Source organism: Callorhinus ursinus, unplaced genomic scaffold (genome assembly GCF_003265705.2).
Source record: "Callorhinus ursinus isolate GAN/ISIS: 27379988/994484 unplaced genomic scaffold, GSC_fseal_2.0 scaffold2, whole genome shotgun sequence".
In the NCBI taxonomy this organism is placed as follows: domain Eukaryota; kingdom Metazoa; phylum Chordata; class Mammalia; order Carnivora; family Otariidae; genus Callorhinus; species Callorhinus ursinus.
In genome coordinates this window covers 52240762-52258370 of record NW_027397064.1, presented here as the reverse complement: position 1 = coordinate 52258370, position 17609 = coordinate 52240762, and the positions used below count along the sequence as shown (strand labels likewise).

General features: G+C 39.9%; 1 protein-coding gene across 2 annotated transcripts in view; it reads right to left on the bottom strand.

The window, feature by feature from the left end:
* Nucleotides 1-17609, bottom strand: part of TTN (titin) — a 267591-nt gene that overhangs the window by 214191 nt on the left and 35791 nt on the right. For both annotated transcript variants that reach the window (XM_073881860.1, XM_073881857.1), the window contains exons 34-45: nucleotides 16524-16784; nucleotides 15886-16149; nucleotides 15533-15793; nucleotides 15131-15391; nucleotides 14458-14718; nucleotides 14165-14306; nucleotides 13910-14075; nucleotides 12540-12771; nucleotides 10759-11043; nucleotides 10422-10547; nucleotides 5491-5679; nucleotides 10-66 (exon numbers count right to left, since the gene is read on the bottom strand). In XM_073881860.1, the coding sequence (XP_073737961.1) occupies nucleotides 10-66; nucleotides 5491-5679; nucleotides 10422-10547; nucleotides 10759-11043; nucleotides 12540-12771; nucleotides 13910-14075; nucleotides 14165-14306; nucleotides 14458-14718; nucleotides 15131-15391; nucleotides 15533-15793; nucleotides 15886-16149; nucleotides 16524-16784 (2505 nt within the window). The remainder of the gene's footprint in view (nucleotides 1-9; nucleotides 67-5490; nucleotides 5680-10421; nucleotides 10548-10758; nucleotides 11044-12539; nucleotides 12772-13909; nucleotides 14076-14164; nucleotides 14307-14457; nucleotides 14719-15130; nucleotides 15392-15532; nucleotides 15794-15885; nucleotides 16150-16523; nucleotides 16785-17609) is intronic.

Below are 17609 nucleotides of genomic sequence, written 5' to 3'. Positions count from 1 at the left end.
GAACAATACCTTTCATCTCCACCTCAATCTGCTCTTCAATCCTCCCGTACAAAATGGATTCTGGGGCTAAAATGGAAAAACATATATGGAGATTTTAATGATTAATTCCATATACTTTCTGCCTTGATACGTATATTCATACAATTACAATTTTCTCTTTATTCTGGTAATGGAAAACTACATCCCCCAAATGCATCCCCCAAATCCATGCCAAACAAATCAATGAGCTGCTAAAGTACATGACAATGTTGGCAGAAAGATTGAAAAAAACATATTTATTTTACGTTCTCTGTGAAATTTCTACTTTTAGTTCCATAATTCCCCATGCCTTTACATGCATTCAAAAAAGCAATCCACAAACTATAGGAATATTCTTTTTTTTTTTTTAACGTCCTATCAACTGAACACTAAGAGACTAAGAGACGGAGTCACATTGAGAAGGAACATGCATTTTCTAACTTGCCGCTTTTTGCCGAGGGCTATTCTCAGGTTTTCCTGCAGGATTAAATGTTTCCTGCTAGTAAGTAGTCCTTTGATTTGAACCACCTTTAAAACTTTAAACTACACAAAGTCTGATGACATATTAAGGAGCAAAACAAAGAACCCTCAACTCAAAATGGCTTTTATTATATAGGGAAAAGGCACAGGCTTTAGACACAATCATTTCTGGGGCAGCTTGCTGAACAAGGTGGGGGCCCTGGTTCCCGCTCAGTCTTCCATCCATCTGTGTGGCACCACGTGCGTGTGCTGGACTCCCTGGCTTCTCTGTTCCTTGCAGGCTTTGGCACGAAGTGAATGACAAACTTGATGTTTTCTTTGATGATTCTCTCTTTACTTCGTGGCTTGTTTTAATTTGTGCCTCTTTGAGTGTTTTAATATTTTTAATGTCTGAACCAAGGGCAATTTTTGTAACTGCTCTGGTTTGCGATTCTTTTGCTAGGTGAGAATAAAGTTAGGAAAAGGAATAAATTAGCTGTGTTTGTAAGAGTAAAACACATGCTGAATTTAGAGAAGATGACATGTCATTAGGATGAGAAGGAAAGCAGCATGTTAGTCCCCAAACTAATATATGATATATCTGTGCTTACTATTCACAGAAGAACTCTACTCAAACAGACTTACGGGGTTTTATATTCCTACTTGATCTTCATGGATAACTGTGCAGCCTAAATAAAGTTATAAGGCCAAAGTAAAAGAGGAACATATGAAGACTGGTCTTTTATGTTTCATGATTAGACAACTGTGCCTGATCCTTCATTCTTCAAACACTTAAAAGTGGCTTATCTTTCAACTTCATTCTTAAGTATGAGAGGCAGTCTGGACTTTCCAAAAGAAAAATGCTCATGCTCCAAGAACACTTTAATACTGTATTCAATTAGAACCGAGTGAACTGGAAACCCTGTGGCAAAAATGTCCAGCTCAAATCCACTCTGGCAACATGATGATCAAGCATGTAATGTGGCCCTAGGTTCCTTAGGAAGCAAGTTGAAAGACCTACATTTCTCCTACCTCCACAACACAGCCAACTCCCAATTATATAGCTGGAGAACCCATGCCAGTTGTCACCCGCATCACCTCCAGATAAATAGTCACTCTGTGTGATTATTGCACTAGCCAGCAGCTATGGTGAAATTGAGGGTCAGCTCTCTGGATGGTAGAATTTTCCATTTCATTTGCATAACTAGACCTCAGTTCTTGAGATATTCCCTTTGAGGACTATGAAAATATTATCAGAAATAGCTACAGAACAAAATGTCAGATTAAGAAAAAAAAAGACTCCTGTGGGTGAGTGAGGATTACAGATATATTAAATGATGTATGAACCTATTTCAAAATTCAGAGCCAAGATGGCAGTCACATGGCTCTGTACTATAACCTGCTCATCTCTAACATCTTAAAAATGGTATGGACAGATCAGGAAAGACCTTGAGGTCACAGTTCTCCATGGACCCCTTGGAGATGCTGGAACTTCTTCCATGGGACTCAGTGAAGATCCTTTACTTATCGACATATAGCATGGGATTCTAGCACCTGAAGAATAACTTTCCTCTTTTCATTAGTATCTAAGAGGAAGTCCATGGATAAAAGGAAGAACTTATCTCTTCCAAGACAGATTTATTCAGGACCTTCCAGACATGTGGGCAAATTGAGCATGATAACAACAAAAATAATAATCTTGCCATGAGAGAATTCTATGATTCCAGGGGGATCTGAGACTGTAAAGCAATATCATCTATTGAGAAATATCTACAGACTCCTAATTTTGGTCCAGACAGAACCCTATTATTTTCAGTGTCCAATTTTGCTATTTTCATAATTTCCTTAATAAGCATCTAGAACTTCCAGATCTGCAAGCAAAGGGCAGAAATGAGAAATTTTGAGCCTCCTATTAAAATAATTAAATTTAAACTTGGTACAGTATTAGGCACAATAATAAATAATTAATACTTGATGAACTCTAACATTTTGACCTTCTTCAGTATACTTCATAGGTGGCTCATTGGTAAGTACTAGAAAAAGCAGCACATATGAAATAAATCATAACCTTCTGAAACGAGATTTGAGAGTTAAACCTCCTTGAATCTAGCTAGACTGGAAAGTTAAATGTTCGTCACAGGTTTGGCCAATGACCAGGCTGCCTTTCAGAAGTCCTTTATCAACAGAGTGCTAAGTTAGGGATATGCTAATTAACATATTCACGGATTCGATCTGCGTGGCAGAAAAGCTGCATAGAGCGATGAGGATGAAATGAAGCAAGTCAGAGCTAAAAACCAAAGAAGCACCTTCTATGTTTAGGACTGCCGACGTGGTCTCCTCTCCATAGTCACTGTGTACAACGCAGCTGTACAATCCCTGGTCTACCGGCTGAACGTGACATATGATAAGAAACTGAGTATTTCCATTTTGTGACCACTTCACTCTTTCGGAGTCCTCTATCTTTACGCCTTCATGAGTCCAGGTTACATCAACAGAAGATTCATCTTGTAAAACACAGAGGAATTGAGCCGTGTCACCGCACTTCACAGAGAGGTCCTGAAGCGGCAGGAGAATCCGTGGGGCCTCGCCCACCGCCTCTTCGGCCCAGTTCGCAGAGAACTCAGTGTTCTCTGCAATTTGTGAAAGGGACGCGGTATGGCGCAACTCTACATTTTGAACCGATGCAGCTGTGTGGGCGGAACCTTGAGATATACTTTCAAAAACCTGTGATTCGTATTCATAGGATGATCCTTGAAATGACTTAATTTCGTTTTGGGATATTTTGCTCTCCTGCTTTGTGAAAGAGGAATCTGTCACTGCCTGGGACTTGGTGGACTTTCTTACATCTTTCCCAGAACTCTGCCTAGCTAGGGCTCGCACTGTATAATCAAGTGACAAGAAAAAGAAAAGAATATTAAGATCTAAGCTTTGTCATTTGGCTGGGTTAGTAACAGACAATGGCATGGAAGATGAAGATGAAAGACATCATTGTCACTTGGAAGCAGCATGCCAGATGCAGTGTGCTCTAGGATGTCACATCACACAAAGAACGTTTATTCCCAGTGATCCAGCGATGAATGGATGATGAAGGCTCATGTGGATGCCATAGAGTATCTGGGTCCTTCCTTCTGTTGTCACTGCAGCTAACCAGAGTGACACAGTCTCTCTTTCTCTGTCTCTCTCTTACCCCCCCTCCCCGGGAGTACCATTTGTCCCCCTTCTTCCATATACTGTATCAACAATATACGGCAAATGGATCATTGGTAATCCAATGATGAAACGCTGTTTAGAGAAGTAAAAACATCAAGCAAAATTGATGCCTAAAAAAATACTTACTAATGTAATGCACAGATTATATACTTCAGAGAGATTTAAACCATATAGGTTAACCCAAAATTGAGAATTTAAGAGGACCTGCTGGGTGTTACTTTATTAGTAAGTTACAGACCGACCACACTATGCAATGAGACAAACAGCAGAGACTCTCATTAGTAACAGTGGGAGTAGGAGGTATGAAGCAAATCCAAATGTTTAAAGCAAGATGAGCTTTACCTTTTGGAGTCACTGTGAGTGCAGCTGCGCAAGAGGCTTCCCCAGCACTATTGGAGGCTCTGCAAGAGTACTGCCCAGCATGCTCTGAATAAGCATCAACTATAAACATTAAAGCCATGCCTGTGGACTCCTCAAAATGGAAAACTACATCTTTTGTTGGTAGAATTGGCTGCTGGTTATGAAACCACTGGATTTCTGGCTTGGGAATGCCAGAAACCCTTGCATGAAATCTGACTGTCTCCCCGCTGTGCACCCTGAGGCTTGACAGAGGCTGGATGAAGATGGGCTTTTGGCCAAGGGACTCCTTCTTAAATGAAACTGATGAAGAAACATGCCACTGGGAGTCTGATGTAACTTCTTCAAATTTGCTAAATCCTGAAAAGAAGCATGCCAACCTTTAATGTCTTACCCTGCATTGAAACCAGAACTCATTTGGAGTTGTCTACAGATATGTTGCAAATTTCAATGGTGGACTAGAATCCAGTCCAATCCTAATGTCTCGTCAATGTAGGTTGGTTCCAAGTCACACATGTTCACTTCCACTTTCCAGGCAAACAAGTCAAGGCATGAATAGTCTAAGAAAGTTCACTGTATTGTTCGTGAAGGCAGTAGAGAAGTACACAGTTTGGTTTAGGTATTCCTGTTTTTTGTTTTTATTTTTTTCCCCTCTGGTTATAAAATCACGTTTTCTATGTTGTAAGTCATTTTAAATTGATTATTAAGAAAATATCTGATTATTATAGTAAGTGTTTAAAATTAAGGGAAAAACCAAAGTTGTCCTCAATCCGTATTTGTACATAGTTAACAATACATAGACTAAATTAGCTCAGCAAAAATAGTCTGACTGTATAAAAATATTGTGATCTTGTTTTGAAACAAAGTGCCCTCCACTAATAAGGAAGTGTTTCTGATGGCAGTTTAAAAGCCCCAAGTATCAGAAATGCTAAACCATCTTAGGACCGGGCCTCTCAACCTTCAGGCATTCTTTGAATGACGGTGAATACACCTAGCTGGTATACAGACCTGAAATCATCCTCTGTAGCTTCTGTAAATTCAGAATTGTGTCAAGACAGTGGGGGGATAATAATGCTTACCTTACAGCATGTTAAAAAAAATTTTCATCCTAGCTAAATGAGAAAACAAATCTACCTATTTCTTTAGCATGTTTCTCTCTATTCTGATACATGCTGATCAGAAAGCATGAAAGCTGGTGAGGAGAGCAATACATAACAAAACATTATAAAGACAAAGCAGGGCAAAATGAGAAATGATGGTTTGTGATTCATAATGACATGGGATAAATGGAAAGTGAGAATGTAGCATATAACATGGAAACAATTAGTTGCATTAAAAGAGAATGGTAGGGCCAACGATGGTTTACATGGAATCTTTAGTGATTGTTACTGACATTGTGAGATTAGAGCCATATTTAAATGTGGTTCTTAAGGTTGTTTACTGTACCTGCCAGTCTCAAGTTGGCTGTGCTTGATACTTGACCTACAGCATTATTAGCAACAAAAGTATAAGTTCCTTCATCTTCTGGATAAGCTTCAGCAATTTCCAGTTGGTAAGTGTCTTCAAACTGAGTCATTCTAAAGAACCTAGATGGCTTGATTTTCTTGTCTTTACTGTACCAAGACACTTTTAGATCTGCATCACAAAAGGAAAAAAAAAGATATTTAAATCACAAAAAAGTGGTGGATATTTTTACCTGCAAACACAATATTGATTATATTGGTGACTACATTTCATATTTATCTTCATAATATTATATTTCTATTTTTGGGCATGCCACAACTGCTCTCACAAGATTTCTTTTCATCTTCAAAAAGAAACATGATTCTAGAAAAATCCAGCTTAGAGGCTGGTTGTAGTGTTTGAAATTTTACAATTTTAGTTATATTCTTTTTAACCACTTGCAGGTCATGTTGTGGAAACAGGGACAAGGTTTTGATATAGTCAGTGACCTTGAGAAAAAGATCATCCTAACGAACAGTCATCGTGATGGGTTTGATCTAGGATTGTGGTCGCCTACTGGGACAGGAAGTAAGGGAAATCTGTACTTCGGGGGGGGCAGAAAAATCAATCAGAAAGAGAGCTGAGAAGATCAACATTCCTAGAAGTCTAAAACAGACACCCTATAGGCTGAAGAAAAAATTTCTATAGTTTCGTTACCAATGAACAAGCATTGAAAGGTCTTAGCATAGCAAAAAATAATTTTTAAAACTGAAAGAGTCATGGAATTTGGGCATCTTAGATATATTTGGCTTTTATCAAAGTGGCAGTAATAAATAATAATAAAACTAGCTCTTTTCACATAAAGAGTTGAATCATCTTTTAATGGTAGAAAATAACCCCCAAAGCAAAGATAAAATAACATTATGTTGTTAGAGTTTAAGGTGGAGTGAACTTGAAAAAAAATATTATACCTCCATTGAAACAATCACCCTGTAAGTCAAGAGTGGATTTAAATTTAGTCACAAGTTTTAAAAGACTTCTTGTTTTCGGAGTGTGATCACTATATCACTTCCTTATCTCAATACCACCCATAAGGGGATTCTCTAGTAGCCCATTCTGCTAGCATTTTTTGCATTTTAGCACAAATATTGGTTTGGGAAGGTTCCCCTCCTGCCCATGATGATAGTTGCTTATCAACTACAGGTTCTCCTTTTAAAGGCACAAATCACTTCCTTAGGCAGCAAGGTAAAATAGAAAATGGAACCCTGATACCACAATTTCCCAGCTGTGTGACCTTAGACCCATCATTTAATCTCTCTGATCCAGTCTTCTCATTTGTAAAATGAGATGCATAATAATTCATGAGCTCCTCATTGGAAAAAAAAAAAAAAAGAATTGTGTGAATTAAATGACTTACACATGGGAAGGGCTTTGTAAACTACTGGCACAAGTCAGTCATTAAAGCAAGACTGTTTTACCCCCACCCCCTCCAAGGGATCAGCAGTGCCTTTAATAATTTGCCCCAAGACCGGGCCATGTAATATAATAGATAACACCATCACATGGAATTTAACAATCATTCTACAACCATTTAGTTTGTCTGGTATACCTCAATGGAAATGGAATGACAAAGAGTTTATCCACCCTTTACGGGGTTCTCAGCATATTCTTTCTTCCTTTGGTGAATGGAATGTAGCCCTAGGACAGGCTACATTGTTGGCACTGCCAACAATAAATGAGCTAAAAGGTGAGACCTCTCTCAGTAATGCACTTGGTGCTTCTGACACTGCTGCCACTATCTGTGTTGGTCACTGACCTCTTCTGGCTTCTGTGAGGCCACCCCACTCTTCCTGCTCCCCATTCCACCACTCCATTATATTTGGTCCCTAAATTCCTTTCATTCCACCATCTTGCATTCTCCCACAATCTCCCACTGACTCCCCCAGCTGAGGGCCTTGTCAGCACTTTCCAAGCCTATCAGGATGGCCTCTCCCTTGATCCTTACCAGGTCTCACCTCCTACATCTGTCCATTCCTCTTTTCACTATCACAGTATTGTTTCTGAAAAGCAAACCTGATCATGTTACCCAGAGGCTTAAAAATCCTTCAGTGGCTCCTCAGTGCAAACAAGATAAAATCTAAAATCCTAAGCACAGAATACCAAACCCTTTAGGATCTGGCCCTGGCCTTCTTTTCTGGCCTTCTCCTCCACTTATTATATCACTTTCCAACCATACTCAAGCCACTTGTCATTTCCAGCACATGAAGTACTCTTGCAGGCTTTTATGACTTGTAAATATCATTCTCTTCCTAGAAGGCCACTGTGTTCAATGATTCAGGAATTGATTCTTCGATGCCCAGTCCATGCTCCTCTCTCTCTGTCTTGCAAACAAACAGCACTGAGTACATGGGCGGTTACAGTACTTACAACCTTGTGATCTAGTTGTGCATGTGCGAGCATCTCCTTGCCCACACCCTGAGCTCCACCAAGGTCCTCCCAGCTCTAGCAGCTAATGTCATAATGTTTCAATAGCAGGAACACTGACATGGGTAGAATACAACTGAAGAGATACTTAAATGAACAATGGGCATCCATCATTGCTAGACTAATTATTTATCATTTCATTTAGCTAGCTGTTCCTCAGTAAGCCTCCAAACGACACTGATTATCCGTAGAATAAACATTAGCAAAATCTAATTTTAGTACAAGTTTTTAAAATTCTACTTTTCCAAATTGCTTTTCCACCAGTAGGTGGCACCAGAGACCTTCCACAGGCAACACTTTCTCATAAAAGCCCCACCACAATGCTCAAGGCCAACCAAGTTCCACACTTAAGCGAATGTTGAGTTCCAAAAACATGTGACTGGGGTTTCTGAAGACTCATAATTTTTTTCCAGTTTGTAGACGGCAGGGCTGAATTTAGTCTGCTAGGGTAGTACCTGGTCAGAGGAAGTTGTATAAATACCTTCAGTTGCAGGGGCATGAAAGCTTTGGTAAGCTTTTAAAAGGGCACTTTACTATATTTATAAACTAAAAAGCACTATATAAAGACTACTGTTTTAAGACAATCATTTATATGTATATTGATTTGGAAAATTTCCTCTAAAAATTCAATGAAAGGATAAATTATTTAGTGTGATTTCTGTGAATTTGATATTAAAATGCATTTTTCTTTACTGTGTTAGCAGAATATTATCAAATCAGTCCCTATTTCTTGATATTTAGCATTTCTCCAACTCTGTGCTTTTTTTTTTTTTTAAGATTTTATTTATTTATTTGACAGAGAGACACAGAGGGAGGGAACACAAGCAGGGGGAGTGGGAGAGGGAGAAGCCGGCTTCTGGCCAAGCAGGGAGCCTGATGTGGGGCTCAACCCCAGGACCCTGGGACCATGACCTGAGCCAAAGGCAGACGCCTAATGACTGAGCCACCCAGGTGCCCCAAACAAACTCTATGCTTTGAAGTCACAAAGTCTATGGTGTTTGTCTATGTTGGTCACCCAACACCAGACTTTTTATGTTTATATAATTTCCCTCTATGGCTATACTAAAATTAGTATATTGAGCACTAGTCACTTGCCACCCATGCCTATAGGTACTTTACATACATAATATCTTTTAATTATGCTCATAAAAATCAAATAGGTTCATCTGGTTTCTAGATCAACATCTCTATCTAAGAGGAGGAAATCAAGTCATAGAAAGCCAATTGAAATACTAACTTGTTTAGGAAAATGGCTCATGGCAATGCAGAGACTAAGTCATAAACTAATGGAAGAAGAGTAATAATAATTAAAAAAAAAAAAAACCCCACACTTGCTAGGAATGCTGTGAGAAGACCAAGCTCTAAGAATTTCCCTTTGGTGGTTGTACAAAAAGGCCATGCAAATGAGAGTGACTTTCATTTGGGATAAAGTTGATTTACCCTATCTGAGGTAAATTTACAATCATAATTGGCTTGAAATGGCTGCAAACATTTTGTCTCATTCTACTAAGACTGGACTCCTGATGTTGGGGGGGGTGGGAATATCTGGGAAGCGTGCCCTTATTAAAGAGTATAAGAGTTAACTGACTGGGGGTTACTGCATGATGAACACTGTGCTAGGTGCTGGTGTGTGTGATCTAACAAGATCCTGACTGGTATTAGTCATTTGACAATCATTCTTTTGTCCAATTAGCAATCGCTTATTGAGTATACACTATCTACGAAGCTATTTAGGACAAGGATACACCCTTGCTGCCAAGGATGGTACTTTCCAGTAGCTACTGCCTTTTTAGACATGAGGTTCTAGGTACTAAGACAGAGTCCCTGCCCTCGTGAAACATACATTCTAAGATTAAACACAACACTATCCTTAACTTTACTCATGAAGCACAGAGAACCAGAAAAATCTTATATTTGCCCAAGGTCACACAGTGGAGCCAAGATTCAAATCCAACCTCTGATTATAATGACCCTACTTTTGATGCTACAGGCTACTGCCTTCCAAAGGAATATACCTTTCCACACAAGCACTGTCTATAGACTGAATAATGTCTTACATATAGACTCTTCTTTTGAAATATATGTAGATACAATTATAATTAACATAATAATTGTAGTTTTTGTTGTATTTTTTTTTCAAGAGATAACAAAAGTTATCTAAGGGAACATGACTTCTTCTGAACATCAGAAAACACTGATCAAGTTCTTTTTTTTTATTGTGGTAAAAAAAAAAACCCACATAATATGAAATTTACCACCTTAACCATCTTAGATATACACTCAGTAGTGGAAAACATGGTCTATTCCTATTCAAGTAAGTCTTCTGCAAGATTCCCATTAAAAGTCGAATTATGCACAAGAGATATTTATGATGGAGGAAAAGGTGAGAAACCTTGCCTCAGATCATTCTTTGTAAATATTAACAATGATACCTTTGCTCACAAACCTACCTGTTCCAGACACTCTGCACTGAAAATGGGCTGGCTGTCCCTCAGAAGTGACAGTGTCCTGAAGTGGGGTGATGATGGCAGGAGGATAAATGGGCATTTCCTGATCTGGAGACACAACTTCTGGAACTAAAGGAAGGGACCACAAGATTGGTCATGATTAAGTCACTTACACACTGCACAGAATGGAGTGTGCTGATTTATTTTAATTATCTTTCTAAAAGCGGCGTAGCAATCTACTTTTATGAGCTCCACATTATATTTATCAATGCAGTCAGAGAACACAAAAGCGGGTTTCTTAGGTTTTGTTTTAAGCTGAGACGTAACAAGGTGTTTCTACCTTCCACTGAGAGCGAAGCCGAGGTTGTGGCAACTCCATAGTCGTTCTTGGCTTCACAGGTGTAAACAGCTGCGTCCTCTGGGAAGGCTTCGATGAGCAAAAGCGTGTACTCTTGCCCATCGTGAAGAAATTTGCACTTGAAGCCAGTGGAGAGCAGCTGCTCCTCCTTGTACCAGGCAATTCTGGGCTGTGGTCTGCCAGATATCACAGCGCAGAAGCGAGCAGGCTTGCCAGACTGCACAGTAACGGGTTGCAACTCCTGCAGGATCTGCGGCGGTTCTGGGGCTGGGAGTGAATGAGAACCAAGAGCTTGTAAAAAAGCGTGAAAACACCAGAGAACATGTGGAAGCCTACGTCAATTTGTAGCCAGTGGTAATGCATCCAGAAGCCAAACTTTGGAATTGTGATAGCTGAACTTGCCTCAGAATAGAAGAACATTTGGAATTTTGTCCTCAGATAGAGAGAATAACTTTAGAAAGACACTTCTGATATTTGAGGCTTGGTCGGGGATTGTTGCTGAGAGTGTTGAGCTTGTCAACATGATGTGATCACCCCTTTCCTTGTTGGGGTCTGTGGGTGTATAGCAATGGCCGGTACCCCAAAGAATGCCAGAATAGCTGCCGTGCACTGCCTATTTTATATCATTTGGGCAAACCCTGTGGCCAGGTGGTTCATCACCTTCAGGTTTGTTTTGCAAGTATTTGTATATGTGTCATAGTCATTTCTTTATATGTAAGTGCCAATGAAGTACAATCACTAAGTATGAAAAAAAGGAATAAATGTTATTCCGGATCTACTTAAAGGCAATTAGGTAGACTTACGAAAAACCTCACTTTCCTACTGTGCTAATGAAAGCATCTTCTCAGTGTTGTGATGACTGAGGGGAACTGGGTAGTTCAGGGAACACAGAAATAGGGGGAAAGGACTTCTGTGAGGCTGGTTTTCTGACCTTTGCTTGTCTGTGCCTCAGTATCTCCAACACTAATCTAGAAATAATAAGAACTGGATACCATGATGATTTGGTCTTCTAGGGACTAAGGGAATGTTGCCAAAATGGCTCATTTTTATTAACCAAGGTTATTCCTAGTGTTCTTTCATCTGCTTCTGGGGTATTTGTTCAGAGTAGACTCAAGATTAAAATAGGGAGGGACAGTCCTTCTGCTCTGTGTATTTAGGTTAGTCTCATTTCTAGATCAGCCTCAAATTCAGCTCTAAGCTTTCTAATGAGGAAAGTGGGTGGTTTCATGTCACTCCTCTGAGGACTCCGTAGCATGTGGAATAAGAGTGTCTGGTCCCAGGGCTTGGGGCAGAGAAAACTGAGCTCCACATCGCCCGTAGCTCTCTAGGCCCTCTGGGGTCTCAAAGAGGACTTCTGGATTTTCCCAGGCACTCCACACTAGAGGCTGGAAATGCCCCTGGGGCTTGGTAGCACTACTAGCACTTAAGCAGTTGACGCCAAGGGCAGAAAACTCAACCAGCTGAATGCTCTATCTAGAAATCCACTGAGGGTCTATTATTATTGACATACAGTGGATATTCAATAGTGTTGACCAACTAAATGAGGATCTAGCCATTAGGCACTTTCTGGAAATGACATCTTTACAGGCTTTTTAATAGCTGCTGTCCCTTTACCACAGGTATAATTGGAAAATAAATGTAGCTGCAAACGTACAAGTAGCATGGCTTCTTTAGAAATTGCCCAGGAATTTTAGCACTTTAGGAACTTAAAGGGGAGGATTATTCCAGATGGGTCCACAAAATATGTTGATACCTCTACCTACCATTGACATAGAGAGTAACAGAACTCCTGTTCCTTCCTGCCACAAAGGTGTATTCACCAGCATCGCTATGCCTGGTCTCAGAGATAAACATCCGATGGATTCTTCTCTCCACCACATACTGGTGTCGTTCTTGAATTTGGAAATTGATTTCAATACCATCTTTATACCAGTGGGCATCAACATCGTCCTCGTTGACTTCAAACTCAACGACAGCACGTTGTTTCTCAATAACCTTTTGATGGAGCAACATAAAAAGAGAATCAAAATCCTGCTTTCCTTTCGGTTTTATCCTGTTTCTAAAACTGCTCATTTCAAGAGCATGCCAAACCTATACATTATGACATAAAAAGTTGACTGGGTGAAGCGCCTTCTAATTTGTCCTGCATATCCTTAGACAAATGGTGCCTTAACTTCTGTAGAGAATCCTGCTTACACCTGTACTGAGGAGAAATGCCACCCCAAAGAGACCATGACTTGAATCCTTAAATGTTTGCTTTTTGACTAATCACAACAGAAATAAAAACACCTTATATTTGTGGGCTTTTCATTTTTGACAAAGCTCTTCTACCATTTCATTTGATTTCATGTGGCATGAACAAGAACCTCCTGGGATAGGTAGAAAGTATTAGCCTCATTTTTAAGTGAGGAAATCAAGGTTCAGAATTGGACAGTAAAAGACAGAAGACATATTCAGGTCGTCTGTGTCCTCACTGAAGGCTTTTTCACTATGGCCTAAGGCCTATCATGCCTGGTTCTCCTCAGATGAGCAATATGATAAATCTGAATTCAAATGATATTTTTCCTAACATGTTCTCTCCATTCTGCCATTTGGGAAGACAGGCACTCATGAGAACAAGCTCTGCACATGTGGTAGAGAGCAAAGGTGTCTGGCTTAGTGCCCTTGCTAGGAATCCAGCTTTGCTCAAACTGGTCTACCTCCTGGACCTCAGAAGAAGTGTTCCCTGCCAGGTCCCTACATCCTTGCCTCTCCGTAATAGAAGCCATCTGACAAAATGCCACCTTGTTCTACCTTTCTTGAGTTCTAGTTGCTGTGTAAGCACCACCACGTAAATTTTAGCTCTTTCCTGGTTTGTGCTGCTTGGCAGGTAGCCATTTATGAGACAGCGAAGTTTCTACAGCTGCTGTAATTAAAGTATCTAGACAGCTGCTAAGGACACTCTATTTCCCTAAGTGAGGGAAAACTGTGACTAAATTGATGTCAGATTAAGAGTCTAAGCCAATGGGGATCAGCTGTTTTCATTCTTTAGAAGACTGTGGTTAGAAGATGTTAAAGGTTAAAAAATTAGGATCTCAAATTATGGATTATGAGCTCTTATGATGTCTCCCCAAATTCAGCATGTAGACAATACCTGAACCTCCCTTTTGAGACTTCGGATGCGGACATCTCTGCCCTCTACGTAGAGGTTAGCAGTGGATATGTTGCCGCCTGCCACCACTGCATATTGCCCTGCATCAGACATCCGGGTGGAGGGGATCAGGAGACGGTGGACGTATTTCTCTTTCTGTATCTTTATTCTATGGATGACATGGAAATTGGAGTTTAATGAATGGTGACTCAAAGCAAACTGGGAATTACTGGAATGTAGCCAAGCAACACAACTGACCTATCCACAGTCGGCAGCTCTTGGCCATCTTTCATCCACTGAACAGTGATGTCAGGTTCAGAAACTTCACATTCAAACATGGCTCGCTTCTTCTCAAGAACCTTAATGTCCTTAATGTGCTTCCGAAATTCTATATGGCGAGCTGGAAAATAGCATGTACAAAAATGAACCTTTCTAATGGCTTTAAGACATAACTCACATGGCACGTGCTTCATTAATTAATGCACTGATTAATATTTTATACGGTATGTTTGACATTTAGTTTTATGGATAAGACATTTATGACACCATACCTTCCACATAAAGGGTGGCTGTTGATGTAGCTTTTCCAGCCACAAAGGTGTACTCAGCTGCATCCCCGAAGTGAACGTTCCTGATGTTCAGTGAGTGCGTGAGCTTTTTGGTTCTCATTTGGCACCTGTCAGTTGACTTGATTTCCACACCATTCTTTAACCATTTGTAAGAGATGCCTTCATAGTTCACCGTTACCTCAAAGGTAATGGTGTCTTTTTCTTCAGCATTGATGTCCTTCAGCATGGATGTAATCATGATTGCTGCAAAGGGGGAAGGAAATACACCCAAGGAGACTTTGTGTCAGTATGATGTGAATCATAACAAGCACAGAGTGAAAACTAGGAATGTGTTTGGTATATCTGTTAAGGTGATTATAGTTCAGGGATATGAGCTATGATATCTTCCAGGTACCCCTCTATAGGACAATAACAAGTGCCCGAGGAACAGAAAGAGCTAGCGATAGCTACTAGAGCATCTTTATAGGTAGCCTTTCAAGGCTACTCTAATCAGAAAATTTTATCCAGGTGGAGATGCTAGTGCCTAACTCAGGGTGAACACACAGATGTTTCAAAAAAAGGATTTTTGGAGTGGATTAACTGGTCAGGAAGGAAAAGTGTAGGATACGGAATAACAATGAGTTTACCAAGTATTTTATATAATTTGTTTACTTACGGGTCACTTTCAGGGTGGCACTGACTTGGTCATTGCCACAGACAAATGTGTATTCTGCTGAGTCCTCTGTGCTGGTGTTCATGATGATCAGCTGGTGGAGTTTCCCCTGCACGACGATCTTGAACTTTTCACTCATCTCAATCTCCACGCCATTCTTCAGCCACATGGAAGGGACATTGAAGTGGGACACCTCACACTCAAAGGAGGCAGTTTTGGTCTCAGGTATCTCAATGTTTTTCATAGTTTTTGTAATATGTAATGCTTGGGAAAATCAAAAAAGCACTTCGGTTAATATATTTTATGAAAAAAAATGGATGAAACCAACCAACCAACCAACCAACCAACCAATGAGCACATAGGGATCATCTAGGGAAATGCCATAGGGGGCTGTCTAATACTTACTCTCCACAAAAAGTTTAGCTTTGCATTCCAGTTGCCCCACCACAGCTGTATATTCCCCAGCATCCGAGGGGGAAATATGCTGCAGCATCAGTTTGTGGACCTTTCTTTCTGAGACCAGTCTGTGCTTGTCACTTGGCTTAATCTCCACATTCTTGTGGAACCATTTTACTGGAACAGTGTCATGGGAAACACTAACTTCAAAGGCAACAGTGGCATTTTCCAAGGCGGTCACATCTTTTGGCTTTTTAATGATCTTGACAGCTAACAAGGAAAGTTGAAGCAATTCAATGATACAGTTAACTTAGTGGTAACCACACATCGGCTACTTGTAAAATGTTTCTAAATCAACTTACTCTCAACATGCAGTCTGGCACTGGCTCCTAGCTTTCCAAGCTTGAAACCATATACAGATTCATCCACAACAGCACAGTTTTTAATCCTCAGAGTGTAAACTGTTCCTTTGACTGAGATGTCGTACTTGTCACTGGATCGCAGCACAACCCCATTTTTGATCCACTGGACGCCTTTTACATTAGGGTGAGTAAGCTCAACAGTGAAAACAGCATCCTGCGTCTCTGTGACTGTGAGGTTCTTCAGAGTCTTCTTAATTTTGACAGCTGAAGACAAATTTATGATTGGTTTAGGAAATAAAGATGGTATCATTAAGTAAAAGAAGTCCTGGAATAAAATCATTACCTGGTCATCTTGCAAAAGAATGGTTATCAAAAATGTTGCAGTTATGCAGCACCTCTGTTTTAAAAGACACCTGGAGATTATTTAGGAAAACCTGAGATCCAGTGTGAAATGTACACAGCACAATGGCTTTTTTGCCCTTGTGGTATATGGCTCAGAAAGTTTAGAGAGTATATAATGATTTTGTGAAATCAAGATTTATGACATCCAGGATGGTTATACCATTGACTTTTAAACTGATAACTATCAAGAATGTAATATGATGTGAAATGGATAAATCTGTTATTATATCACTAACCTTCAACTTTGAGTTTGGCAGATGTTTTGGAGGTGGCCACCTTGTAGGTGTATTCTCCAATGTCATCTAACTTGGTGGTAGTGATGATAAGTCTCCTTTTGTGGCCATCAGATTCACTCCTGATGTTGCTACTCAGTGGTAGGTGTTTGCCATCCTTCAGCCATTCGCCTTCGGAATCTGGGTTGGCAACTTCACATTCAAACAGAGCTTCCTGCGATTCAGCCACAGTCTGATCAGTGAGTGGCTTCGAAATGGCCCCCCCTTTGGAACAAGAGAAGTATAAGTGTGAGTCCTTTAAAAAATATTTATACAAAAAAGAAATCTTTGAACAATTAAATACAAAATACCAAATTTTAAAACGTGATTTTGAATATCATGAAATGCCTAATACAATTATCTTTACCCATATTGAGAATATATTGCAGAAATCCCTATTCTAGTATGAATGACTGATAACCAGGAAAAATTCTGGAATCAGGAAAGCTTTGCAAAGGGAAAGCAACTGTTAATATAGAATTTTGAGAACAATACCACCTGGATGGCCTCTAACTCAATTTCTCCTTCAAAAGTATTCTACTTAAATTTGCTAAGGATTGTTTGCTGCAAATATGTTTAATATTTGATTGGGAAAAGATGTGCTAAGCAAAATGTTCAGTCATCAATATTTCTAAAGATCAGAGCTTCTTATATACTAAAAATCACTATTTTTCTTAAAAAATATTTATTTATTTGAGAGAGAGAAAGAGAGAGTGAGAGCGTGCGTGCACATGAGCCAGGGTAGAGGCAGCGGGAGAGGGAAAGAAATCCTTAAGCAGACTCCTCCCTGAGCCCGGGGCCTGATGGAGGGCTTGATCCCAGGACCTTGAGATCATGACCTGAGCTAAAAATCAAGAGTCAGCTGCTCAACTGACTGAGCCACCCAGGCACCCCAAAAATCACTGTTTTGACATATGTCATCTCTTTTATGAAGCTTCCCCCTATTGCTTCCATGGCCTTTATCCACTGGCAGAAAAAATTACTCCTTCAGCAAGTTAGTTGCTAATGTATCTGTCCCTCTCTAAATGGTGAATTCCTCAAGAAAAAAAC